We start from the raw sequence: 27,690 nt of genomic DNA, 5'->3' as shown, positions 1-27,690 counted from the left end.
ATTTAGCTCAGTGGTAGGGCACTTGCCTAGAAAGCACAAGGCCCTGGGTTCGATCCTCAGCTCAAAAAAAAAAAAAAAAAGTGGGTCTTTTCAATTATGAAGAAACAGCATGGCTGGGCATTGGTGACTCAACATGCCTTCCAGAGTTGCCTGGTCTACATAGTGAGTTAGTTACAGGTCAGCCAGGCCTGTATAGTAAGACTGTTGGAAAAAAAAAAAAAAAGAAAAGAAAAAAGGGGACTGGTGGTTTATCCTGTGCGGGGCAAAATGGAGCTCGAGGCTATGAGTAGGTTCACCAGCCTGGTCAACCTGGCTGTCTTCCCACATCTGACTGTGGTACTTCTGGCCATTGGCATGTTCTTCACCGCCTGGTTCTTTGTCTACGAGGTCACCTCCACCAAGCAGACACATACTATTTACAAAGAGCTCCTCTTCTCCTTGGTAGCCTCACTCTTCATGGGTTTTGGAGTCCACTTCCTCCTGCTCTGGATTGGCATCTACGTATGAGTCCCCAAGGGTACCCACCAGGCAGCTTCACCAAGCCCCTGCTTTTGTAAATTAGTGTTTTACCATTGCTACAAGTGTCCCATCTGCTGTTTACAATGAAGACAGATGTGTGACAAACAAACAAACAACAAAAAAAACAAAGAAAAGAACAGAAAAAAGAAAGACAGAGAAGTGGCTGTGTGTGGCTTAGCAGCACAGTGATTGTGTAGCCTGGACAGGCCCTGGGTCTGCTCCACAGGGCTGCAAAGGAAAAAAAAAAGTAAAAGTTGTGGCAACTGTGGTGTGAGCCTGTGGTCCAGCTGACTGGGCCCAGGAGTTAGAAGTCAGCTTGGGCAACAAAATGAGATGTCAGCCAGGTGCTGGGGGTGCATGCCTTTCGTCCCAGTACTTAGGAGACAAAGGCGAGTGGATCTCTGAGTTCAAGGCCAGCCTGATGTACAGAACAGAATAGTCAGGGCTACACAGAGAAACCTTGTCTCAAACAAACAAAGAGAGGGTTAGGGATTTAGCTCAGTGGTAAGAGCGCTTGCCTAGCAAGGGCAAGGCCCTGGGTTCGATCCTCAGCTCAAAAAAACAAAAACAACAAACAACAAACAAACAAAAAACGGGCGGTGGTGGCGCATGCCTTTAATCCCAGCACTTGGGAGGCAGAGGCAGGTGGATCTCTGTGAGTTCGAGGCCAGCATGGGCTACAGAATGACTTCCAGGTTCCAAGAAAAAAACAAAAAACAAAAAAAAAACAAAACAAAACAAAACAAAAAAACAGAGAGAGAGAGAAAGAGAAAGAGATATCTCATTTGTTAAAAAAGAAAGGCAGGCTAGGGGCATGATTCAGAGGTATATCACTTGTTTACCATGCTCAAGGAAGGCTTTGGATTTAGCATGTAGCACTGAAGAGAGACAGACAGATAGAAACAGAGAGAAAGCAGAAGGGCAAGATGGAGATATAGCCCAGTTTGTAGAGTGCTTGCCTAGCCTAGACAAAGTCTTGGGTTCATTTCCCAGAACCACATAAAACCGGCTGTGAAGCCAGGCGGTGGTGGCGCTCGCCTGTAATCCCAGCACTCCAGAGGCAGAGGCAGGTGGATCTCTGTGAGTTCGAGGCCAGCCTGGTCTACAAAGCAAGTTCCAGGAAAGGTGCAAAGCTACACAGAGAAACCCTGTCTCAAAAAACCAAAACCAACCAAACAAAACACAAAAGCTGTGAAGCACCCCATCTGTGAAGCACAACCATCTGTCAGTCTGGTCCCAGGGAATCATATGCCACCCTGCCAAGCAATTTAAAACATTTTTCATGTCTAAACAAATAAGCAAAGATCTAAAGGTGCTTTAACAAGGATTCTCTAGACCAGTAGTTTTCAGCTTTCCTAATGCTGCAACCTTTTAATACAGTTTCTCATGATGTGGTGACCTCCAACCATAAAATTATTTCATTGCTACCTCATAAGTATAATTTTGCTTCTGAAAATGGGCTAAAGAACTAAACAGAGAATTCTCAAAAGAAGAATCTCAAATGGCTGAGAGACATTTAAGGAAAAGCTCAACGTCCTTAGTCATCAGAGAAATGCAAATCAAAACGACTCTGAGATACCACCTTACACCTGTCAGAATGGCTATGATCAAAAACACTAATGACAGTCAATGTTGGAGAGGATTTGGAGCAAAGGGAACACTCCTCCACTGTTGGTGGGAATACAAACGTGTACAATCACTGTGAAAATCAGTATGGTGGTATCTCAGAAAATTGGGAATCAATCTACCTCAAGACCCAGCCAAACCACTCTTGGGCATATACCCAAGGAATGCTCAGTCATACCACAAAGATACATGCTCAACTATGTCCATAGCAGCATTATTTGTAATAGCCAGAACCTGGAAACAACCTAGATGCCCGTCAACTGAAGAATGGATTAAGAAAATGTGGTACATATACACAGCAGAGAAAAACAATGACAGCATGAGGTTTACAGGCAAATGGATGGAACTAGAAAATATCATTCTTAGTGAGGTAGCCCAGACCCAGAAGAACAAACATGGAATGTACTCACTCATAAGTGGATACCAAATATAAAGCAAAGAAAATCAGACTGCAACCCACAGAACCAGGGAGGCTACATAGCAGGGGGACCCTAGGATGACTGTGGCTTATAATAAGTTTTGGTTTTACTCAATCACTGGGCAAGCCTCAATGAAACATTTCATTATTAGGATAAGAATTTGTACCAAATTCTTTTGTATCAAACTGATAATAGAAAAAAAAAAAGTATGAGTCACCATGCCCTGTCCTCTATTTATTTTTGGTTATATTTATTTATTCTGTTTGCCTGTCTGTATGAGTGTGGTCATGTGTGGGCCACAGCTTCTATATGTGGATGACAGAGTCACTGGTATGCTGAATTTGTTATTATCTTATTCCCAACGACAATACAAAGAGTCTGAGAGATGAAGCCAGAACATTGCCCAAGATTCCACCTCAGTCTTAAGGTCCTCCATGCACAAAGTTAAATGGCCCGAAATGAAACCAAGATTCATCAGAGGCCACCCTCTACTTCTGTAGCTCCCTCCCAGTGCCAAGTGTCCTGTCAAGGATCCAAGCCTTTTCTCAACCCAGCTTCCTGAATTGTTCTCTAAATGTGTGTGAGAGCGGCTTCTGATTCTACTCATTCATTTTTTGAAAAAAGATTATTGGATTCATTTCGGGGGGGGGGGGGGCGGGCAGGGTCTCTGTGTCTGCCATAATGTGTACATGGCACTTGCAGGGGCTGGTTCCTCCTTTCAGCATGTGGGTCCTAGGGATTGAACTCAGGCTTGACAGCAAGACCTCCCCAAGTTGAGCTGTCTCTCACCAACCCCAACTCCTGCCTCCAGATCTTCAAGCACATCCCGCCACCCTGTGCTACCAGAGCCAGCTCATTCATCTTAAGACATGGAGACCATACTTCTTGTTGCTCAGGTTACTGAGTTGTAGATGAACAGTCTTATTAAGTAAGAAACACAGAGCTAAAACACAGAGTTAAAAGCCCAAGAGGTCAGAGCAGTAGCTTAAAACCGCCTTCTTACCCTTCCTGCCGCTGCTGTCCTTCTTCTCAGCAAGCAACCTACTTCCTGTGTGTCCTGTCTTTTTATTGACTTTCTGTTCTGCCTTCTCATTGGTTATAAACCCAACCACATGACCTCCTTGCCAATGCCTGTCTATACAGACCTCCAGGTCTTCTATGTTGGTATTGAGATTAAAGGCGTGTGTCTCCATGCTGGCTGTATCCTTGAACACAGAGATCTGCCTGTCATGTGATCTGGATTAAACGTGTGCACCACCACCACCACCACCACCACCACCACCCAGCTTCTGCTATGGCTTGCTATTAGCTCTGACCTCCAGGCAACTTTATTTATTAACATACAAATAAAATCACACTTCAGTACAAATAAAATATCACCATACTGGGTGACTATAACTTAATAGTGGTCTGTGGGATATTCAGTTGAACAGAAATAAAAGCATAAGTTTGAATACTTTAGTGCAAAACAAAACCAATTCTTAGGCCTGGTGTGGTGGGGCAAGCCTTTAATCCCTGGAAGGCAGGGCCAAGTAGATCTCTGTGAGTTCTAGACTAGCTTGGACCATATAGTGAGAGCCTGTCTAAAACAAAACAAAACAAAGCAAAACCTATGTCAGATGGAGTCTTGTTTGAGCATCTTAGGGAAGAGTCTACTGAATGATGTAGCCTGTATCTAGGGGAAGGCTTACTGACACACATTGCCCATTTTCTATCAGCTGGCACGGTATTATACAAGGTGGCCTGAGAAAAGTGGCTTTGGATACAGCTGAGTGGTGAGGAACAGACTCAGTATATTCAAAGTCCTGGGTTGGCTCCTCTGCCCCGAAGAAGTAAAGAAATGTTTGATTCAGGCTTTAGCTCACAGATTGTCTCACATTTGTTGGTAGGTCGTTAGGCTGGCTAAAATCTGTTCCTGATGAGTGTACCAAAGCCTTGAAGCTGATGGTATCAGAGACAGCAAGGTCAAGGGAGACATTGAGTTCATCATCAAAGTCACCGGTCTTCAAGAGGAATCCACTTAGGTATTTGCTTCACCCCCAGCAGGACTGAAATAACTGCAAAGACCAAGATGGCCTCACACTCACTGAGATCCAGCTCTTTCTGTCCCACATGTGATGGGATTAAAGGCCTGAGCTACTAGAATTGACCAGTTTTGGTGTTGGTACAGGAGTGGCTCTCGAGGCCATTAAGACTAGTGGAAGACTTGCCCGACATAAGGCAGTCAACTTGGGTTACTACATAGTTAATTTGTATGTGTAGGCAAGGAGACAGCTTGTGTGAGCTGACTCTCTCTCTCCTTCCACCAGCTGTATTGGTTCTAAAAGTTTAACTCAGGTCTTTCTGCAGGGAAGCAGGCACCTTTGTCAGGAACCATCTTGCTGGCAGATGTGATTTAGTTTAAGTAAATTAAGATTCAGAGTACTGTTTTCCTATTCAGTTTTTAGATAATCTTGAATGGGAGAAGGGCAAAATTAGAACTAGAGCCCTGGGCATAACACACAAGGCTAGGCCATGATCTTGCAATCCTCCTGCTTTGGCCTGTCTGGTATACAACTCAAGTTGGCTCAATACCAGATCTTAAATATGTTCATCTGAGAAATCAAGAAAAAATATCTATGGGTCACCTGGGGCTGCTTGACTGCCTGAGGGAATATTGGGGGGCACCGCCCTGTGGTCACTGTCTGAAGATGTAGACCAGTTTCATAGAGTTATGAGATCCACAGGAGGTCAAGCAGTGCTCCCCAGTCTCCCGCACCCCAGCTTCAGGACACTGGACATTTTTATGTCCAGATTGCAAGGATCCCCAAAAGACCACGATGGAAAATCCCATATGTAAAACCAAAGAGCCTTTATTATTTCAAGCTCCCAGCTTAGAGTCTCTGTACAATTCAGCAGGGAGAGCAGACAGCCCAGAGCCAAGGCAATGTGGGGTGAGGGGATTTCCAGGGTTCAGGTTCCTGGTTGGCTGATATTTGTCTGGGGGTATAGGGAATGTTTGGAATGTCAGGGATTTCCTCTTAGATGCAGGCCCCCACTGGGTGGGGTCAGCTGATGGCTTTTCCTGGGTCCAGGTGTTGCCTGCCAGAAGCTTTGTCTGGGCCTCTAAGCCTGTCATGGCAGCTGTGTGCTCAAGTTGTTTGGGGGCCATCCACAGACCTCACCTTGGCTGCTCCTCTGAGGCTTCTTGTTGCTGTTGTCTAGACCGGTCCTGGGTCCTACTCCAGTGAGGAAGGAAGGAAGGAAGGAAGGAAGGAAGGAAGGAAGAAAGGAAGGGAGGGAGGGAAGGAAGGAGGGAAGGAAGCAAAGAAGAAAGGGAGGAAGGGAGGAAGGGAAGGAGGAAAACAGGGAGGGAGAGAGGTGAGATGGAGAAGGGGTAGGGAGAGGGGGAGAGGGGAGAAGTGTAGCTGTAATCTCACCACTTCCTCAGCTGATCCTGTTTCCTCAGACTGGAAGCCTCTGAGTCCTCATCCAGAATGAATCTCAGCTGAACTGCTGCTCCAAAAGCCTAAAAGCTTAACCAGGCCAAAACTTCTAGTTCCTGGTCCTCACGACTTCTATACATTTCTGCTTTCTGCCATCACTTCCTGGGGTTAAAGGCACCAGTCACCATGCCTGGCTGTTTCCAGTGTGGCCTTGAACTCACAGATCCGGATGAAACTCCGCCTTATGAATGCTAGGATTAAAGGCGTGGGTGCCACCGTTTTTTTCTGGCCTCTATGTCTATCTAGTGGCTGTTCTGTTCTCTGACCCCAGAAAAGTTTATTAGGGTGCACAACATTTTGGGGAACACAATATCACCACAGAGAAGCCAGCCTTAGTGTTTGTACAGTGACTCTGCATTTGGGACGTTGTCTTCAAAGTGGTCTCAATTCATTCTCTGTTTTGCATGGAAATCTAATCAAGCTACCTTATTACATATGATCTACTGAGACAGGAGGATTACGGAGATCCCTCCAGGTGTGCTTACAGGCTGACCTCAAACTCAGAGATCCTCCTACCTCTGCCTCCCGACTGCTGCGATTAAAGGCATGCTTCCCCAATGCCCTGCCTCAAAGAGATTTTAGACAGAGGATCTGATTGGGAAGGTTTGTGAAAAATGTCAAAAGCCCCGGTTCACCGCTCCTCCCATCAGCACCATGGGCTGCAGCAGCTCGGGTGAGGACCCTAGCTAGGTGGCAGCAGCCTGTGGCGCCTCGGTAGCGGGTCTGGCGCCCGCAGTATTGGCTTCTGCAGTGCTGCCCACCAACACTGCCTGGGAGAGCAAGGCCAGCCCATCGGGGACGGCAGGGGGACCCGGGGCTGGAGGCGCCACTAAGGGCACAGGCCTCATGGAGGCCCGGTCCAGGGAGCCTGCAGAGTGGCCGCGAGGACGTGTCTCGGTGTCAGCAGACTGCAGGACTCACCCTGAAGGGGCAAGGTCTAAGGGGGTTTATTCCCTGCCGAGCAAGGCTAACCGAGAAGTGAGGCCCGTGGTGTCCAATCCGCCTCTGGAGGACTTCTTGATGCAGCTGCAGGATTACACTCCTACCATCCCAGATGCAGTGACTGGTTATTACCTCAAGTGTGCTAGCTTTGAAGCTTCAGACCCACGCATAATTCGGCTCATCTCACTAGCTGCCCAGAAATTCATCTCAGATATTGCCAACGATGCCCTACAGCACTGCAAAATGAAGGCCGCAGCCTCTGGCAGCTCCCACGGCAAGAGCATGGACCGCAAGCACACCCTTACCAATGGAGGACTTGACCCCTGCCCTCAGCGAATATGGTATCCATGTGAAGAAGCCGCACTTCTTTCTCTGAGCCTCCTAACCCAGACCTGTCTTTGTCTTTTCCTCTCTCCCCACACCAGCCTGTTTTTATAATAAAGTTTATTGTGGAAGAAAAGAAAGAAAAAAGAAAAGCCTTTTTTATTTACCAGAGAGATAATGAAAACTATTTAAAAGCTAAGACAGAAGTCATGTAATAAAAAAAAGTAAAAGGGTAAATGATTAATTATAATTTTGCTACTGTTATGAATGGTAATGTAAGGCTGATGTGCAAGATATCTGATGTGTGACCTAAGGCAATGGGACCCACAGATTGACACTGGCTGCCCTAGAATCTCCCAGAGCAGAAAAACTGGAGATTTGAGGCCGGGCGGCAGTGGCGCACGCCTTTAATCCCAGCACTCAGTGAGCCAGCCTGGGCTACAAAGCGAGTTCCAGGAAAGGCGCAAAGCTACACAGAGAAACCCTGTCTCGAAACCCCCCCCCCAAAAAAAAAGCTGGAGCTTTGGATGAAAGTGAGCAGGTACTACCCACTCTCTGATGAGGTAATTCACACAGAGCAGGAGACAATGACTAGGACTGTTTAGGACCTGGTGACTGAAAGGTACCCTTGGGGATAGGGATGTAGCCTGCATGAAGCCCTGGGTTTGTGATCCAGTACAACACACCCTAACAACCAATTGTGGGTTGTTCACCTATAATCCTAGCACTCTAGGGGGATGCTCAGGATGATCAGCAGTTCATGGTCATCCTCAGCTGTGTAGGGAGTTCAAGGCCAGCCTGCACAACAGGAGACTGTCTCAAAAGAAAGTCTTGGGGCTGGAGAGATGACTCAGCAGGTAAGAGGGGAAGCAGGAGCAGAGGCCCAGAGCTTGGGTCCCAGCACCCACTTCAGACAGCTCACAAGAACCTAAAATTCCAGCGCTAGGGTACGGACACCATCTTGTGCCCACCGCAGACACCAGGTGTACACATTGCATGAACACACACAGAAAAAAAAATTATTTATTGTGTACCCCTGCAGACCACAAGAGGGCGCCAGATCTCATTACAAGTGGTTGTGAGCCACCATGTGGTTGCTGGGAATTGAACTCGGGACCTATGGAAGAGCACTTAACCACTGAACACTCTGTCCTGCCAGAAAATCACACAGAAATTTTTTAGAGAAGAAAGAAACCTATTTATTTGGGAAGAATAAAATGGTCTCTATTCATAGGCACACACCAATATACACATACACAGAATTTTAAAGATAAAATCTTTTGCTGAGAGTGTTGGTGTTGGCCTGCACCTTAAATTTCAGCAGTTAATAGACAGAGGCCTGCAGATCTCTGTGAGTTTGAGACCAACCTGGTCTACACAGCAAGTGTCAGGCCAGTCACAGCAACATTGTGAGATCCTGTCTCAAAAACAATATTTTAAAAGGTACCCTTTCTGTCTAATTGAATTGTCAGGGTCAAGCCTGGCCCAGCCTGGAGGCGGCTACAGAGCTAGAGATGGGTATGTGGTAAATTTGTGGGCTTTGGGAGGTCACTCTGACTAATAGCACCTGCAGATGCCTGGCCATATGGCCTGAGAAAGCCTTGGAGAACTGAGAGACTAGACTAGACAGTTCTCAGATTTCCTGCCTTAACCAAAAGTCATAGTCATAGATGCTGACCTCCACAAAAATATGATATTAAAGGACAAACTCCTCCTTTCTGACTTATGACCCAGAAAAGAAGAAGATGTGATGGTGCACATAACCCCAGCTACCTGGGAGGCTGAAACAGGACCACTGTAAACTGAAGGCCAGGCTGAGCAATTGAACAAAGCCCGACACACAAAGGAGTGAGGTGTGGTGGTGCATACTTTGAATATCAGCACTTGGGGGACAGTGGCAGGCATATCTCTGTGAGTTCACGCCAGCCTGGTGTACATCCATGCAAGCTTGACAGCCTGAGTTCAATGCCTGGATCCTATAGTGGAAGTTAGGAAATATAGACTTCTATCCTCTGTAGTTTATACACATGCTATGGCAAGAGTGCATATGGGCCTTGCCCCTACACATATATACACAGCAGTAAATAAAATGAAAGTGTTTGTGAGTTTAGGGCCAGCCAGGACTACAGTGAGACCCTGTCTCAACAAACAAACAAATAAATATAAAACAAAGAGGGGGCTTGAGGGATGGATGGCCTGAGCTATGAGACCCTTGGGTTCATTCCTTTGAGAAGAGGATGCAGACTGAGCTGCTGAGAGGCTTGCAGAGTCTGAGGGAGAGACTGAGGGGCTGAAGACTTGGGGGTCTGGGGACCCTGTCTTAGTTAGCTTTCCATTGTTGTGATCAATACCATGACCCAAAGCAACTTAGGGGAAGAAATGCTTTGTTTGCCTTCCACACTATACTGTAAGGAAAGGCCAGGCAGGAGAATAGAGCAGGAACCTGGAGGCAGGTCCTGAAGCAGGCTTCTGCACAGAGGAGTGCCGCTGTTGCCTTGCTTTCCGGAATTTGCTCAGCTTGCCTTCTCACACAACCCAGGACCACCTGCTTAGGGGCTGGCACCGCCCACAGTGGGCCAAGCCCCCTCACTTCAATTGTTAGTTAAGAAATGCCCCACAGACATGCCCAAAGGCCAGGCTGATGGAGGTAAGTCCTCAATCGAGTTTCCCTCTTCTTGTATTACTCTGCTTGGTGTCATGTTGACAAAAACTAGCCAGCACAGGGGCCAAGGATCTGTGTAGGTCAATTGACCTGAGGAGATGAGGGGCTATGGGTGTCAGGTTTGCAGCATTGAGGGTTTGATGGTCTCAGGATATAGAGCTATGTGGATAAGGGTCTAAAGGTCTGTGTGTCTGTAGATTTCGGGGACATGAGTCTGAGAGACTGGAGTTTATGGAGCTATAGAATCCAAGTGTCTGAGGGGCTATGGGGCTGGGGAGCTGAGGATCTGTGGGACTAAGGACCTAAAAGGATGAGAAACTGATGGTGAGGTGGTGCTCGCCTATAATCCCCACACTTGGGAAGAGTACTGTTATGAATCTGAGGCTGGTCTGGGCTATAAAGTTCCACACAGTTATGAACCATATATCAGTGGTAGTCAGACTTTGCCAAAAAACAAAGAGAAAGAAAATAGAAGAGCTCTCTGAAAGACTTAGGGTGCCAAAGGGCTGGGGGCGCTGTAGGAAGCTGAAGGGCTGAGTGGCTGAGGAGAGTTGAAGGAGGTTGAGGGGTCTGAGGGGCACTAAGCCTAGCGGGAGCAGGAACAATGCTGGAGATGTGCTTCGCTGACCAGAGACACGGAAATGTGTCTACCCTGCCCTCCCTTAATGGCTGACCCATAAATCCAGATGCAGTGCTCCTTTTCAGTGAAGGGGATCCTGGTTGCTAAGCCCTGTGCTCCAATAGCTCGCCCGGAAGAGACCATGTCCCTTCAGATGTCATACTATTGCCCAACACCCAACCTGGTCATTTAGCAGGTGGGTCATGGTTGTCCAGCAGCACACCCTGTGAGACCTCACGGCTGCTCGGTCCTGTCCTGGAGCACCAAGGGCCTAATCCCAATGGGCAAGGGAAGAGAGAGACAAGGAATGCAGAGGTATAAAGCCTGGAGACCATGGAGCTACCTTAGGTCTCTGGGGAAGCATGTTTATGGAGAGCACTTCCCTCAGACCATGGGCTCTAAATGTAGCCTGTGTCTGGATTGGGGCTCTGACATCTGGGGTCTTGTCACCCACTTCAGACTGGGTCCTTGGGCCTCCTGCTTTAGTTTATGTGGGACCACTGTGGATGAGCAGGGAATACCGGGTAAACATTGGCCAAGGCAGTGGCAGCCACACTAGACACAAATATAGCAACTTTATTGTGTGATGTTCCAGGCAGGGGTGGACAAGTCCTGGCCTTTTGTGTGGCCAAGGCAAGGCCAGGTGTTTTTAGAACTGTGTGGAAACCAAGCTAGACTGGCTTTGGCTTGCTCAGTGGCTTGGCCAGAGGAGGGTGAAGGCGCTGCGGCTACATTGGAAATCTGGCTCAGGCTGCTCTGGCCTGGGCTCTACAGAGATGAGGCGCCGGGCACCACGCTGGCTCAGTGGGATACAGTCAGAGACACGCACCTCCAGGGTTCGTCCCTCCCTGTAGCAGGAAGAACAGAGGGTCAGGGTGGTGGAGCTCTGTATGCCCACTTCCCCAAATGACTCTGGACTCACCCTTGGCAGTGTGCAGCCAGCATGCCCACCAGCTCCCCAATGCGATTGTCTAGCGGTGGCTGGGAACGGTGTAGACACACTACAAGATCATCATAGCCTTGGGCATGCAGCACTACCAGCTGGTCTCGTCCACTGGTCACACTCAGCCCTGTCACCTGAGCAAACAGCTTGGAGTCAGGGTCACATCAAGCCAACTACTTCCTTACAGGAGGACTTTCCTGAGCCCCACCTCAGGAGCCCTGCCCTTGGCAGAGTGTCCACCCCACACTCCCTCTCCTCTCTGCTGACAGAGGGGAGGATTGGCATTATGTCATGCAATAGGATATCGCTACTGTATCACACAGAGTGACACCAGGGATCCTTTGACTCTCATAGCAATGGAGTCACTGGGGTTGGGAGACCCAGAGGTTACACAGCCTGACCCTTGTCCCAGGCTGCTCCTTGTCCTATGAAAAAGAAGCCATGCAAAGGACCAAGTAGCCATAGGGACAGACGGAGGAAGGGACAGGTCCCAGAGGAGGTGGCTAAAAGCTTTGGTGAGGGTTCAGATCTACACAGGCAGGAGATCCCCTAAGACAGCAAAGGCAGAGAGAGGGGCCATTTGGCTTGGCTAGAGCATGAGAGTATGAGGCGGGGGAGCTGAGGCACTTGAGAAAGAAGCCGCTATGTGGTTTTCAGAGGAGTGCTGCCACCCACTGGCTGAGGATGATCTGGACTACCCATTGGAGCTAAACAAAGGAGATGGCGAGGTAAGGCTCGCAGCCCAGAGTCCTCACAGACACTCTACAGGTGGTGCAGAATGTCTACAGTGCTCACCGCATCCAGGGGCACAGCCCGCATCACCCGGTACTGTCGTCCAGGCTCCAGCTTGTAGAGATGCCGGTCTGTGAGGAGGAGGGCCCGGTCCCGGCTCTTGCGGAAGCGATTCACCTGCACAAGAGCTGGCTGGGCCCAGGCTGGTACCACCCAGCCTTCTCCAGGCCCAGCCACCCCAACTTCCTCCCTCTCTATGTCCTTTTCTCAGTGACTGGCCAAGGATGGTGGTTTCTAAAGTGTCAGAAGTAACCAGAGCTGGGCTGAGGCTGCCTCAGGTCCCCGTGACCTCCAGGCCAAGTACTGACCTTGCGTACATGGCTGGAAAAAAGCACGGCTCCGAAACCATCCTTCTCCCGAAGTGCCTTCAGCTGCTCAGCAAACAGATGGGAAGCTGTGGGGTTGTCAGTGCCCTGAGGACAGATGAAGGGAAAGAGGTGTTTGGGATGGGGTCTGGAAGCGTGCTTGACTGACAGAAACTCTCAGCAGAATACCACAACTCTCCTTCGCCTTGGGGAACCTCAGTCAAGGCCCTGTACATCAGCGGCTGAGCACACGGGTTCTTTGAGAGCAGAGGGCACAGAACTTCACCGTTTGACAGTCTAATGGCCCCCTTTTCCTGTACACTAGCCTAGCTGGCCTGACTATATGTGTAGTTCTAGAGACTCCAGAAGGCATGAATAGGTTGCATGTCTCATCCAACCACACAGAAGTATCCTGAAGACCAGGCCCAGGGATGGTGTTATAGTGTCAGTCAACTTGACACCCCTGAGAAGTGGGAACCTCAAGGAGGAGCTGCCTCCTCCAGATTGGCCTGTGGCATGTCTATGTGGTATTTTCTTGACTGCTTACTGATGTAAGAGGAGGGCCAGGCAACCCCAGGATGGACAGAATAGCTTGAAAGACCCACTCCAGTGTCAGTTCTGAGCACCCATTGCCCCGGACCTGACCGATACTCACAGAGGACAGGTAGTCTCGGGCCCAGGCCCGTCGGCAGCCCCAGTCCTGACGTAATCCTTGCAAGGCCCCCATAGCGGCCACCTTGGCCTTGATCTGGGTCATGTCTGAAGGAGGGATGTTCTTCACTAACTGCCGGGCCCTCCACCTTGAAGAGGACAAGGATCAGAAGTTACCTGTGTTCATAGCTTCTCCAGCCCCTCCCCCAAAGTCTTTTCTTTTCTTTTTTTAATTTTATTTTTGGTTTTTCAAGACAGGGTTTCTCTGCATAGTTTTGGTGCCTGTCCTGGATCTCACTCTGTAGACCAGGCTGGCCTCAAAATCACAGAGATCTGCCTGGCTCTGCCTCCTGAGTGCTGGGATTAAAGGCCTGTGCCGCTGCCACTCAGCCAAAGAGCCACTTCTTAATCTGATGTTGACTGCCCCTTGGTCCCAATCCCTGTCTACCTCTCTGGCCTTGGCCTTTGTATCCCATATGTGTCCCCAGGAGACAGCCTCCAAAGCCACGGCCATTCAGCACTTCCTGTTCTGACACTTGCTTTGCGTCCTTCTGGAGAACTACTCAGACTTCAAGGTCCATACCAACATGGCATCCCCATTTCCCAGCCTAGCTAGCTAGCTTCCCTTGAGAAGGCCATGGCGCTGGACCAGCACAGTGCCAGGACAGTCATGGTTCATTGATGACCAGTTAATGGCACGCAGCCCTATCTTCCTGCGGATTAAGGGGGTGCGGAGGTGTCTTCCAGTCAGGTTCAAGGAGTCAGAGGACATTAGCTGAAGGGGAAATCATGCGGAGGGCTGAGGATGGTACCTGCTGAAGAGAACATGGCAAGTGTCCTGGAAGGGCTGCAACACGGCAGGAGGTGGCGGCCACACCAGGTCGCGGCCGTAGAGTGGGGGTTGCCGGGCAGCCTGGAACCGCCTCTGCAGCTCCACCAGGTGAGCACGCACCTTGTGCCTCCGGAACCAGCGCATGATGGTATAGATGGCCCTTAGTCGCCGGCAGCGCCACCTAGCCAGGGTGCCCCGCCATGCCTAGATGGAACACGTGGGATAGAACATGGGGGTCACTCCCAAGCACTAATCCTAAGTGTGGCCCTCAGTCCTTCCTGAGCACCCCTGGCTTGTCTCCAAGAAGGCTGACCATGCCTCCTGCTCTTTGGAGCCAATTCTATTTGGAGGCTTGTTCTTGGGGAGGCGTGTGGCCCTTGAGGATAGACAAGCCCTGCTCAAGGCTCTGCAGGCTCTCCGCAAAGGGCAGCTCATCTGTACCACACCTTGTAAGGTGGCACCTCTAGGCTCCCTAGGCAGAAAGCTTGTGTGGGAGAGAGGAGAGAGGAGATAGACATGTTTTCTCCATGGCTCCCAGAGACAGGGGGACATCCCCAGAATGTGACCACCAGAACTCAGATTGAACACCCTACAGGGAAGGCAGCCAGGGCCTACACATAACTTGAAAAATATCAGGAACACCATCAGGCATGGAATGGGAGGGGCATATTGTGTAGATCTGGGTGGACAGCCATCCCCACCATGGGGGGGTCCACCCAGCACCTCCTCCTCGCACCTTCTGCAGTAATAACACAATGATGGGAATGAGGCGAGCCCGGCTCTGCTCCAGGGTGACTAGCGTCCTTGGGGATCGGATGAACAGCTTGCTGTGGCCAAAGGCCACATCGCCTTGCAGCCCATGCTGCTCCAGAAGGGCGCTCACAGCCTCCCTGTCAGAGCCCAGCAGGTGGTTGGGCCACGTGTACTCACAGGTCATCTTGTACCTGAATAGGAAGATGGATACTTGACATCAGGTAGTACGCATGGGTCCCCGCCTCTGACCAGCCCTGGGAAGAACGTAGGGGCACTAGGAATCCCGAGGGCTGAAATCTTGACAGTATGCTTCTGGGACTGTGACACTGGGCATGCCTCCACCACCAGTTTCTTCCTATGCTTGTTACACGTGTCCCCACAGATTGCTTTGCACATAGACAGATGTTCACATACACACATCTGCCCCAGACTTTCTCACAGACATTTTGGTGTCCTGGGACCAAAGGTACATCGACTCCAACTTGCATTATCATTTAAGACATTATTTAAGGTCCCTCTGCTTCTACCCACAAGATTCCATGCTCCACGTTGTGACGGGGATGGGAGCTTGTACCTGAGCAGGAAGCGAGGGTAGGGCTGGCGGGAAGCAAAGCCAGCCCTGCGGACCCTCACATTCTCCAGTAGCCCCAGGTATGCGACCTGGTGGCGACAGTGGGCTTCATCGAGCCGCCCAGCCACCTTGTCTTCATTGGGCTTGATGCAGCGCACGTAGAAGGGCTCCTGGAGGGACAGAGGACACTTAGGGGCCTAAGCTAGCTGTTTCTGTGTGTCCTGCCCCAAGAAGCCAGGGCTTCTCTGGCCCGCAAGAGCCTGGATTAGCAGAGCTGGGGCAAGTAAAATCACAGCAGAACAAGGGACCCAGAGCCTCACGCAGGCCTGGAGCCTAATCAGAGCCCAGAGCTAGGTTTCAATCCAGGAAGGAGGAAGAAGCTCCTCTACCTCTCCTTCCTCCCTTCTTCCCAGAGAGGCTACCATTTCTGGATGTTCTGTTAACACACTCTTCCATACCTTCCTCCCAGTCGCTCCTCCGACTTTTGACTTGACGTTCCCCAAGAATGCTAGTGCCAATTTCCTGTCGGGGTGGCTCTCAGACCCTCTTACCCAGGAGGCAGTGGGCTAGAGGTTTACTGGTTCCAAAGTCTGCCCTGTGTTCAGTGATTGTTCAAGTCTGACCTCTGAGTCCCATATCTAACCTCTGCTCTAGCTCAGGTCCCTAGTGGGGCAGACAGGGTTCAAGCAGACAGAATAAGAATGCCTGCTCCAGGCTGGCCGGTGGTGGTGCACGCCTGTAATCCCAGCACTTGGGAGGCAGAGGCAGGTAGATCTCTGTGAGTTCGAGGCCAGCCTGGTCTACAAAAGCGAGTTCCAGGACAGGCTCCAAAGCTACATAGAAACCCTGTCTCGGAGGGGTAAAAAAAAAAGAATGCCCACTCCTCCATGATGTGTACCCAAGGCACAGAGAAGGATTTGAAAGGTAATACCTTGGAAGCCAAGTTCTCCACTAGGGAAACCATGGAGTTCTTAAAGAGTGTGCCAGCTGTCAGGGGGCGCTTGGTCACTTCTGTGATGTCCTGTTGCCCATCTGGCCACATGGCCCGCAAGGTGGGATCCGCACTGTAAATATGAGCTGCATTACCAGATACCCTGGCAGGTATCCACGTGGTCCAGTATGGCTCCAATAACTATATAGTTTTATATCTGAACTTCAGGCTGTCTGTGAGTTAAGTAGGGATTAGACCTCACAGTCCCTGAAGACCAGCAGTCCCGGCGCAGCAAGCCAACTCACCTATTGTACAGCAGTCGTTTGAAGTCCTGGAAAAGGGAGTCTCTATTCTTGTCAATGAAGCCCTCCACAGAGTACCTGACCAAGACCAGAGTGGGTGAGCAGATCAAGGGCCAGGCAGCCAGACTACCGAGAAAGCCCCCCACTTCTGCCACCTGCCTCTAATTTCCTGGGTTCGTTTCTTCCTGCCTGGGACCCTCTGCTTCTCGTCTTCCTCACATCTGTATTCTCTTCATCACCTACACCTGTTCTCCTTAGGAGAAGCTCCCCTCCCAGAAAAGGACTCAGTGGCCGGGGCCCCAGGACTGAAGCTAAACACCCCAGCACCAAATCCTAGCTCTTCCTCCAGCGCACTGGGTGATGGCTTTGAATAAATAAGCTATCTCATCACTCTGCTTCTCGAGGTGCATTCAATGCCTGAAGCAGGTCTACTGAGTGTCTACAAACGCCAGCAATTACAGTTATGATGAGCAAACCCCAACCTTGTGACATAAGAGCCTCAGAGTAATCATCTGGTTCTCGGACCACTAGAAAGCTAATTGATAAACATTGGCTCTGCCTGTAGCGCCAATGAAGACTCGAGGCGCCGATTACTGTGAGCAGGCATGACCATCTGTCTCCAATCCTTGGGAGCCTTCCATCAAATACTGTCCTTCTCTGAGTCACCTCAAATCTGCTTTAGAGAGGGATGAGAGGTAAATTATCAGTCATAATGACAGCCCCAGGAAGATAACCCAGGCTTTGATGCTCAGAGCTGTTGCACTAGCTAAAGGCATCTGAAAAGTGAAAACCTCAATTGGGAAATGCCTTCCTCAGTTTGCCCCATAGGCAAGTCTGCGGGACATCTTTTTTATTTATAACTGTTAGAGATTTATTTATTTGTTTGTATTTTATGTGTATGGGTGTTTTGCCTGCATGTATGGCTGTGTATGACTTGTGTCTTTGGTGCCCATGGAGACCAGAAGAAGGCATCAGATCCCCTAGGACTAGAGTTACAGACAGTTGTAAGCTGTCATGTAGGTGCTGGGTATCAAACCCAAGTCCTCTAGAAGAGGAGTCGGTATTCCTAAGCACTGAGCCATCTCTCCAGCCCTGGGACATTTTCCTGATGCATGTGAGAGAGCCCCGACCACTGTGAGCAGAACTATCCCAGGGAAGGTGGCCCTGGGTTATGTAAGAAAGCTGAGTAAGCCAAGGAAAGCAAGCCAGCAAGCATCACTTCTCCTTGGTCTCTTCTCTCATTCCTGCTTGGAGTTCCTAAACCTCCTTCCCTCAGTGATGAACTGTAATTGGATTATGTGACTGAAATCAACCTTTTCCTCCCCAAGTTGCTTTTGGCCATGGTCTGCTGTGGGATGTCTTTCTGTAGGCTGTGAATATGTGTGGCTCCCACTGGCTAATAAATAGAGCTGTTTTGGCCTATGGCAAGGCAGCTTAGAGGCCGGCAGGAAATCAATCCTAGGAGAGAGAGAGGAAGAAGAAAGGCAGAGGCAGAAGAGACAACATGCCAGCAGACCAGTGAAGCCATGGAACACATGGCAAAACATAGATTAATAGAAATGGGTTAATTTAAGATATAAGAGCTAGCTAGCAAGAGGCCTGCAATAGGCCATACAGTGTGTAAGTAATAGAAGCCTGTGTGTGTTTACTTGGGTCCGAGTGCTGAGGGATGGGCAGGACACAGGAAAACTTCTGATTACAATGGTCCTTTCACAGCAGTGGAAAGCTAACTAGAACAGGTGTCTGGAGACTGCAGTGAGCCCCCACCTGGGGGCTAATTATAAATGCAGGACCTTAGCCAGGATGTCATGGTACACATACATAACCCCAACAATTGGAAGGTTGATGCCGGAGAACCACAGGTTCTAGGTCAGACTGGGCTATGTAGTGAGTGAGTGACAATCTATATGGAACATGTAAGGACTGGAGATACATTCACAGTGTTTGCCTATCATGTGCACAAGGTCCCAAATTTGATCTCCAGAACAAAAAAAGAAAAAAGAAAGAAAGAAAAAAAGGAAGGAAATGGAAAGGGAGAAAAAGAAGAAAAAGACAAAAAATAATGCAGTGTTCTGGCTCACTAGGGCCCACCTTCCAACCCGAAGCTCCCTCAAATAACAAAGGTAGGGTCGGGCTCTGGAGTGGGTATTTTGTTGTTGGTAATTTTTTTTTGAGACTGGGGCTCCCTATTGTGTAGCCCTGGCTGTCCTGGAAACTACTATGTAAAGCAGGATGGCCTTGAACTCACAGAAATCTGCCTGTCTCTCTGCCTTCTAAGTGCTGGGATTAAAGGTGTGCGCCATCATGCCCAGCTTGACTTGGGTTAAATTTTTTTAGATTTATTTATCACATATACAGTGTTCTGCATGCAGGTATGCCAGCACGCCAGGAGAGGGCACCAGATCTCACTATAGATGGTTGTGAGCCACCATGGAGTTGCTGGGAATTGAACTCAGGACCTCTGGAAGAGCAGGCAGCGCTGTTAACCCCTGAGTATTTCAAAAGAGCTTGTAGATGCATGGAGCTGGGGTAGGACACAAAACTTTGTGCCTTTCCTGCACCTATGCTTCTTGGGACTTCTGAAGGTGGGACTTACGTGACATCCCCTGCATAATGTTTGATCCGGAAGTCTCGGCCAAACTCCATGGTTTTGTCTGTAGGGCAAAGCTGTAGGACAGGCCAAAGTAAGACACAGACAATAGAGGAAGCTTTGTAGTCTATGTGAGGGGACAGTCCCACAGCCACCCTTGCTGGACAGAGGTAACTGTGACCTTAGTGGCACCAACCTAGGTTGGCCAAGGATCCAATGAGGCAAGAGCATCATAACTCCCCTGTACGTGTCCATGTCCCCCCCCACTCCCCCCCCCCCCCCCCCCCCACCCCCACCCCCACCCCCGTCTCTGCCATAGCACAGGGACAGCTAGAACACCTGGCGGCTGGAATAGTGCGGGTGGTGGCGGTGGTGTGTGTCCAGGGTCTGCAGGAAGATTCGGTCAGTGATGGGGCCTGCCGTGCTGCAGGCCTCGTCTAGCACAGCCAGGATGCCTCGGTGGGGCCGCTCCACTAGTTCCACAATGGTGGCGTTGTTGAAGTATTCAATCTGGAGTGGAGACCACCAGGAGGGAGGCTCTAGAAAAACTCCTGACACTGGCCAGTCACCTCCCCCTGCTCAGTGTCTGCATATTGCCCTCCGGGTCACATAAGGCTCCTAACACATCCTCCTCCCTGACAGCCCCCCCCCCCCCCCCCCCCCCGCCGCCCCGCCCCGCCCCGCCAGCCCAGCTGCGGTGCTCAGGTGCTCACGCTCTGCCAGGCGATGCCCTCACGCTCATACTCCTCCTGCTCTTGCTTCAGGATAAGCTGGATAAAGAGCTGCTGGAGCTTCTCATTGCAGTAGTTGATGCAGAACTGCTCAAAGCTGGGGGAGGGTGGGACCTTCAGAGGAGCTCTCACTCCTTGCGGGTAGGTAGTGATGGACAGCTGCCTCTCTCCTAACAGCTCTGCACTGAGGGTTATGAACTCTCCGCCCGACCACCCCATGCCCCAGAATGGACTTGGGAGCCACCAGCAAAAGAAGCCCCCACACTTTGCCTGTCATCAGGTTACCTAACTGGCTGGGGGCGCAGCCAAGGCAAGCTTAGGGGACTCAAGGACCAGCAGGAGAATCTAAACAGTCCTTCCTCCTGGCCCAACCAAAATGTCTGGATTACGGTGGCCACAGTGGTTACAGCAGGGTCAAAGGTACCGGTGTGGTTGGCTGGGTCGCCTACCTGTTGACGGGGAACACTTCAAAGCCATAGATGTCCAGCACACCAATGACTGTGTCCTTGCCGTCACGACGAGGGTCACGGCCCCGGGGCTCCATGATGCCATTGATCCTGTCCACAACCCACTCAAACAACCTCTGGTACACTGCCTGGAGTAGAACATGGTTTTTGTGATACCAACCCACCATCCTTATCAAGGCCCCATGGTTTCTCCCTCCAGCTCTTCTGAGAATACCTTGGCACAGGCGTCCCGGGCGTAGCTGGCCTCAGCCACAGTGTGGCCCTTCTCTATGAGTTCTCGGCCTCCTGAAGCCACTGTACGAGCCAGCAAGGTTCGAAGAACAAGGTCCTTGGGTGTGGCTGTGAGCTTGGCCACATAGCCCACCAGGGCCTCCTCAGCCACTGCCAGGCCTCCTTTCTGTGGCCCATCTTCTTCTGTCTCCACAAACTCGATGTTTCCCTGGTGAGGAAGGGATCATCAACAGTCTAGGCTCCATGTCCCCAAGGAGTCTAGCTGCCTTTGGAACAGAGCGAAGGAAGGTAGAGGATGTGGATGAGGGGAAAACACAGCTTCCTCTCACACAGCGCTGTCTACTGATCTCTGTGGGCCACAGAGTTCTAAAACCTTCAACTGAGGTCTCTTAGTGAGAACTGAAGTCCAGAGGCATTGAGAAACAGCTCACAGGCCACAACGCCAGAGGCTTGGTTGTCAGGGCTCAGCTGTTAAGGAGCATAACCCAGGCTTCCAGCTCTCTACCAGACCCCTACTGTGCATCACCAACTCAGACTCAGCAGAGGGGGGAAGGCAGTTCAATGACTTGGCTGGAATATCCCCCAGTGAGTCCAGTCCTTCCCCCACGAGGTTCCCAGGAGGAGAGGTTGCCTTTCCAGGTCATCCAGGCCAAGCTCACCAGGTGCAATATGGCAGCTAGGATTCGATGGATAGACTCCATCTCCTCGGGACTGAAGCCAATGATCCTCATAGCCTCAATCACGGCCTGGTGGTTCTTCTCATCACTATCCAAGGCCTAGGGAAGAAGGTGTTTACCACCCAGGCTAACAAGGGCCCAGGATACCTGCCCTTAATCGGCCTCAATTCCTCCATCTCAGGCAGCTGCTCTCTTTTCTCCTCCATCCCTGGCCCGGGCTCTGTCCTCTCCCTCAACTCTTTTCTCTCCCACTTACTTGAGCTGTTCACACCCTCTGGCCTAAGGCAATCACTGTCTACTCCCAGAGTCCGAGACCCGTACCCCTTGTCCTCACATTGTGCACACCCATGTTGAGCCCAGCTCCCTGACGTGTGAAATTATACACAGCAGGGTTTCTCTCCAGATGTAGTCCTTGCAGCTCTTGGTCGTCACCGCCCCTAAGCAGCTGGAAGGCACAGAAGTCCTCTAGTTAGGCGCTGAGTTTCAAGGGCCCTCCTCTACCGACCCCATCCCCCGACAGGAAGAGGATGACTCCAACACAGAACCCATAGAACAAGCTGTGTCCCAGGGTACTTAGAGTCTCTGGGTCTCAGATGTTGGAGACATCTCCATTGTCAAGGATCTCCTGCCCTCTGGTGCCTGGGGTGAAGTCAGATGTTGGGGACAGAGGTAAGGGGAATATAGGTAGTGTTTGGGGGCAGGTCAGTGTGGGACAGAGAGGGGAAACTGGAGGCAGTGAGGGAGGGATGGAAGACAGCTCAGCCTACTGCCCTTCCCTGCCTCTCCTTGTTTGCTAGTTTGCTCTCATCCCCTCCCCGCTCACAGAGGCTTACCTGGTAGAAAGCGTGGAAGTTCCTCTCACCCACATGCTGCTTGAGGACCCTAGACTGAGGCGAGAGGGGTAGTTGGATTCCAGTCTGGGCGTGGGTCTGTACCAAGGACCCCATCTGTGAATTACCAAGTGGAAAGCATCCCAGGAGCAGGAATGCTGTGACAAAGGTCACCGAGGCCCAGAGACGGGCCCCTCTGCTTTCCCAGTGGGCAACATCAAGTCAGTATGTTCCCAGTCCCTGGGACCTTCATGTTGGAGAAGGGTCTCCTCAGCCCACCTGCCCACCTTCTCCAGCAGATAGCTGTGGATGTGTCCTCCAACAGGATCCCCCTTGAAGTCGAAGTTGATGTCCATGTACTTGCCAAAGCGGCTGGAGTTGTGGTTGCGATTGGTGCGGGCATTGCCGAAGGCTTCCAGCACACAGGTGGACTTGAGTAGCACATCCTTCACCCTGTGGACAGAGGGACTGGGGGCTCAATGCAAAGACCCCCCATCTAAAGGACAATCACAGCATCTCAGGGTGGGCCAGGAAGCCGAGCTGGCTGAGGAGCGAGTGGTCCACCGCGTTCAGAGTGCTCCCTGCACTGTGCATAATAGTCAACTTCTTTCTGAGCCCTGCGGACGCTCTTGCCCAGCTTGTTTGCATCACACACATTGTCTGTGCAGCTCTGAGCCCAGAACGAGTGCTCAGCAAATGCTATGTTCTGTTTCTTATGGTCACTCCCATGTCCCATCTGTTTTGCAGTGGACCTTTAGCTATAGTTAGAGAGCAGTGATGGTCACATGCTGGGACAATGACATCCTTTGCAGGAGTCCTGCAAGCCCCGACCACAATATTATTACTGGAAGAGACAGGCTAAGACCCAGGAAGGTACTTCTGCAGGACCTGGATGGGGAGTAGAGGGCTAGGTAAGCCAGTCCATTTCCTGGATCAGGCAACTGGAACTCATATGCCTGCCTGGCTCTCCTCGCCAGGCTGTGGATTTCTCCAGACTTCTGTAGATGCCACAAAATGTCCCCTTTCCTGCTTTGAGACCTGTTGATGCCACCTCCTCCCCAGCTGGCAGTGTGCACACCTCGTCTCGGTCACAGCCCCCTCACCTGAAAGGTCCTTGGTGTGGCTTTAGGATATGGGGAGCGACCTGGAGACTTCCTGACAGAGAGCTAGCTGCTTGGGCTGGCCTTTATCTTTCGTTTGTTGCTTCCTAGCCCAAGGCCCTTCCTGCAGCAAAGATGTCTCAACCCACTGGGACTCCTCAGTGCTCACCTCTCCACCTCCGCCCTCTGGCTTGGGTTGGTGACTGCAGCGATGTACTGCATGATGTGCTTGCTGGCTTCTGTCTTCCCTGCCCCACTCTCCCCTGCCAAGAAGTAAGGGGATGGTAGGTAGCATCAACCACATTGCCCACCCTAGCCCAGATCCTTGTTCCTGTCCACTCTTTAGAGGCGAGAGCACCGCCACCTTCGCTCATGAATGAGGCATGGCTCTGGCATCCGGTTCACGGGCATGGGTACCTGAGATGACAATGCAGGTGTCCCTGGATCTGCGCTTCATTGCCTTGTAGGCAGCATTGGCCACAGCATAAAGATGAGGTGGTCGCTCGTAGAGCTCACGGCCCTGGTACTTGGCAATGGCCTCTGGCCCATACAGAGGCAGCTCCTGATAGGGGTTTACGGATACCAGCACCTCACCAATGTAGGTATAGATACGGCCCTTCTCAAACCTAGGTACAGCAGAACAAGGCCTCAGCATTCACATCCATGGGAGGTCCACGTGGGAGGCCCCACGCAGTCAAGAATCCTATCCCAGAAAAGGTCATAGAGGGGAGGGAAGGGGAGCCTCATTGACTTGAGACTGCCTGGTGCCATTCTGAGTAAGCTGAACCACCCAGAACAGTCATCATCACAGTGCCTAGCGTGTGGTCGGTCCATACTGCTCTCTAACAGGATGCTCAGGTCCCAGGAATCAGGACCATCCGTTCCACAAAGGGAACTGACTTGTGAAAGAACCCTGGGTCTTTCACAAGAGTCTCGGCTGGCCCCAGGTGACCCCTGCAGGGCAGCTGGGCTGATGAGTCTGAGAAAAGGGGGCTCTTCCAGGGAGGAGGCCTTGGCTGTTTCCTGTGTCAGAGTTTAGGCGGGACCAGAGCCGGAAGGGGACTCGCCCTGCCCCACCCAAATCAGAAGGTGGTGATTTGCTAGCCTTTTCACCCCCTAGTCATGGTCACTGCCCCTCTCCAACACATCTTCAGACTTCTCCACCCTTCTGTTCACAAAGTTACCAGCAGGAGCCCGGGTCTCTACCGCTCTTGGATTCTGTGCTCTGAAAGGAGTATTGACCTGCCTGTTCCTTGGGGCCCCAGCTGCCTTCGGTGTGTGACACCCGCTCAACCCCAGGCAGGAACTCTTTACGGTTCCTCTTTCTCTGCCACTTGTGACATGGGTACTCCCAGAGACTACAAACTGTGTGACGTGCAGCCACTGAGCCCCAGGGGACAGTAGTGGAGACGGCATGATTGTGAGCTTGCTCTTCATGAGAATGAAGTAGACTGACAAAGAATTGACTCATTTCCTGGAGAGCCCCCTCTCCACGGGTCAGCCTGTGGCCTCCACCTCAGTGTCTAGGGAGATTCCTTGTCCTCAAGTGCTCTTCAAGGAGCTTCCTTGCACACAGTAGATCTCCCCAGGAGGCAGGCATGAAGTCCTGCTGCACACAAGGCCATTTGTCATACCATGCTTCTTAGCTCCTGGAACCCTCCCTGCCTTCTTTCCTCAGTGGGAAAACAGGCTCAGGTATCAGTTCTACCAGTCAGTCGTAGCCCGTGGCCCCTTTCATGAACAACCCAGAGCATCATGCCAACTTGCTGTAATTATTGGGACCCTAGGGTGGCGCCCACTTCATTTTGAAGTTCCTAAGGAGGCTCAAGTCAGATCCCCCATGAGACCCAGGGAAGAAACATCTACAGGTACAGAGAGAAAAAGGCAGTGCAGTTCCTGGTCCCCATGTCTTTGCCCATCTTTCTCAAGAGGGCATCACACTCTGGTCTTGTCGACTAGGGTGTGGTGAGAGGGAGTGGGCAGCTCCGGTTCTGAAAGCTGGCTGCTTTCTGGGTGCCCATTATCTCCCGGAGACACTATCATTTCAGCCTGTGTTGTCTAGGTACGTGTAACCTTGTCCCCGTTCCTGATGATGGGACCTGTCAGTGTACCTTCCTTGCTTTCCTCAGGTCTGCATGGATGTGAGGGAAGGGAGGAGGGAAAGAAGCCTATCACACACACACACACACACACTCTCTCTCACACACACACACACACACACCACACACACACACACACACACACACACACACACACACAGGTCTACCTGAGCTGCAGGTTCTTCATGAAGTCCTCCATTGTCAGTTGGTCCAAAAGCACAAAGTCAGGCTTTCCATACTCAGGACCTTCCTCATCCTCCATCCTGCCCACTGGAAGCACCCAGACCAGGGTGCCAGAGCTTTCTGTACAGAGGTGAAGGGGAAGACAGAAAGGGGAGGCCCAGCCCTGCCTAGCTCCTATAGTGCTGTGGTAAAGTAGGAAGTGGGTTTTGCGGGGGGGGGGGGGGGTGGGGGGGGCTGGCCCTGCCCACTTGCTGCGGCTCTCTTGCCTGGCTGCTTCAAGTGCTGTTTCCTGCTCCCTGGCCCACAGAGTCTGCTTAACAGTCCTCTGATGGGATCCATGTCCTCCTCAAAGCTCTTTTCAAGCTAGACATAGTAGTACATGCTTGTAATCCCAAGCACTCCAAAGGCTAAGGGCAGGCTGGGGATATAGCTCAGTTGGTAGAGTGCTTGCCCAACATTCATGAAGCCCTGGGTTCAACCCTTAGCACCCCATAAAACCCAGCCACGGTAGCACATGCCTGCAATCCCAACACTCGAAGAAGGATCATAAGTTCAAGGCGGTATCTTACTACATAGCTAGTTTGAGACCAGTCTGGGCTATGTGACACCTTGTATCAACAGCGGTTACGGAAACGGTGTAGTGGTGCATGCTTTTAGCTCCAGCACTCCAGAAGCAGAGGCAGGCGGGTCTCTGAGTTCGAAGCCAGCCTGGTCCACAGAGTGAGTTCCAGGACAGACAGGACTACACAGAGAAACCCTGTCTAAAAAAAAAAAAAAAAAAAAAAGACAAAAAAAAAAGGATGTGAGAGCTGGGGCTGAAGGATCACCATAAAGTCAAGGTCAACAGAGTCAACATAGTGAGTTGAAGGCCTGATATAGCAAGACCCTGTCTCAAAACAGCAGAAGCTCCTGCTCACCACAAGGTTTTTGAGGGTTGGTTTGCAACCTTGACATCACATAACTGGAAGCCCATTGAGATCCCTACCCCTCGTCTCTACCTCTGTTTCTTCTCTTTAACTCTGTAGCCCAAACTGGCCTTCCTTCCGCCTTAGTTCCCTAATGTAGCTAAAATTGTACCAAGCCCAGCAAAAGGGATGATTCTTTTCATTAATAATAATAATAATAATAATAATAATAACGCCGGGTGGTGGTGGCGCACGCCTGTAATCCCAGCACTTGGGAGGCAGAGGTAGGTAGATCTCTGTGAGTTTGAGGCCAGCCTGGTCTACAGAGTGAGATCCAGGACAGGCTCCAAAACTACACAAACTACACAGAGAAACCCTGTCTCAAAACAAAAACAAAAACATTTTATGTGTATGAGTGTTTTGTCTACATGTGTATAAGTGCACTGTGTGCATGCCTGGTGTCTGCAGAAGGCTAGGGAAGTGGACAGTTGTAAGCCACAGTCCTCTGGAGGAGCAGTCAGTGCTCTTAACTCCTGAACCATCTCTCCAGCCCAAGAGATATTTCTTTGCATGGTCATGATTACCCAGCTGTATGTCTGTTACTCCATAGCTTGACATTAGCCAGGGGTGGACACAATAGAGTTTAAATGCTAAAGGCTTCCTGCCTGACCTGCAGATGAGCCAGTGGTGGGTGTTGAGGGATATTTTGATTGCACACTGACATTCCTGAGACTGCCCAATAAAGTTGTATCTTGAATCAAGGGGCAGAGCCAGCAACTAGCGGACCAGAATCAGTCATAGAGAAGCCAGCCAGACACAGACACACAGAATGAGATAGAGGTAAAAGCCACTTGGTAGAACACAGATTAATAAAAATATGGGTTAATTTAAGTTATAAGAGTTAGTTAGCTGGGTGGTGGTGGCTCATGCCTTTAATCCCAGCACATGGGAGGCAGAGCCAGATGGATCTTTGTGCGTTCCAGACCAGCCTGGTCTACAGAGTGAGTTCCAGGACAGCCAGGGCTACACAGAGAAACCCTGTCTCAAAAAAAAAAAAAAAAAAAAAAAAAGAGTTAGTTAGGGACAAGCCATATAGGCCAAGCTTTCATAATGAATAAGAATGTCATTATCTGGGAGCTGGCTGGCAGGACAGAGAAAGACTCATTACAGGTAGGGACTCAGCACCATGTAATTCCTCACC

At 50.8% G+C, this 27,690-nt stretch overlaps 2 protein-coding genes and 1 pseudogene across 2 annotated transcripts; 2 read left to right on the top strand and 1 right to left on the bottom strand.

Moving 5' to 3' along the window:
* Nucleotides 1–267: 267 nt before the first annotated feature.
* LOC118592001 (transmembrane protein 258-like) lies at nucleotides 268–507 on the top strand. Its single transcript, XM_036200497.1, has one exon. The coding sequence runs from the start codon at nucleotides 268–270 to the stop codon at nucleotides 505–507; it is 240 nt and encodes a 79-aa protein (XP_036056390.1).
* Nucleotides 508–6,703: 6,196 nt separating this feature from the next.
* Nucleotides 6,704–7,367, top strand: LOC118592287 (annotated as a pseudogene).
* A 3,790-nt stretch (nucleotides 7,368–11,157) lies between these two features.
* On the bottom strand, nucleotides 11,158–25,779 carry Myo1g (myosin IG). Its single transcript, XM_036201031.1, has 22 exons — nucleotides 25,569–25,779; nucleotides 23,720–23,928; nucleotides 23,472–23,565; nucleotides 22,490–22,655; nucleotides 22,206–22,259; nucleotides 21,707–21,817; nucleotides 21,355–21,471; nucleotides 20,679–20,903; nucleotides 20,447–20,592; nucleotides 19,980–20,094; nucleotides 19,606–19,776; nucleotides 19,273–19,343; nucleotides 16,680–16,754; nucleotides 16,375–16,507; nucleotides 15,447–15,613; nucleotides 14,856–15,063; nucleotides 14,100–14,323; nucleotides 13,292–13,436; nucleotides 12,640–12,744; nucleotides 12,335–12,448; nucleotides 11,519–11,673; nucleotides 11,158–11,444 (listed from the first exon to the last, which is right to left on the bottom strand). The coding sequence occupies exons 1-22, from the start codon at nucleotides 25,661–25,663 to the stop codon at nucleotides 11,288–11,290; spliced, it is 3,057 nt and encodes a 1,018-aa protein (XP_036056924.1). The 5' UTR covers nucleotides 25,664–25,779; the 3' UTR covers nucleotides 11,158–11,287.
* Between the last annotated feature and the right edge of the window lie 1,911 nt (nucleotides 25,780–27,690).

The sequence above is a fragment of the Onychomys torridus genome, chromosome 10, assembly GCF_903995425.1.
Source record: "Onychomys torridus chromosome 10, mOncTor1.1, whole genome shotgun sequence".
Classification (NCBI taxonomy): domain Eukaryota; kingdom Metazoa; phylum Chordata; class Mammalia; order Rodentia; family Cricetidae; genus Onychomys; species Onychomys torridus.
The sequence above is the reverse complement of the archived record's forward strand: the minus strand, read 5'-3'. Positions and strand labels throughout refer to the sequence as shown.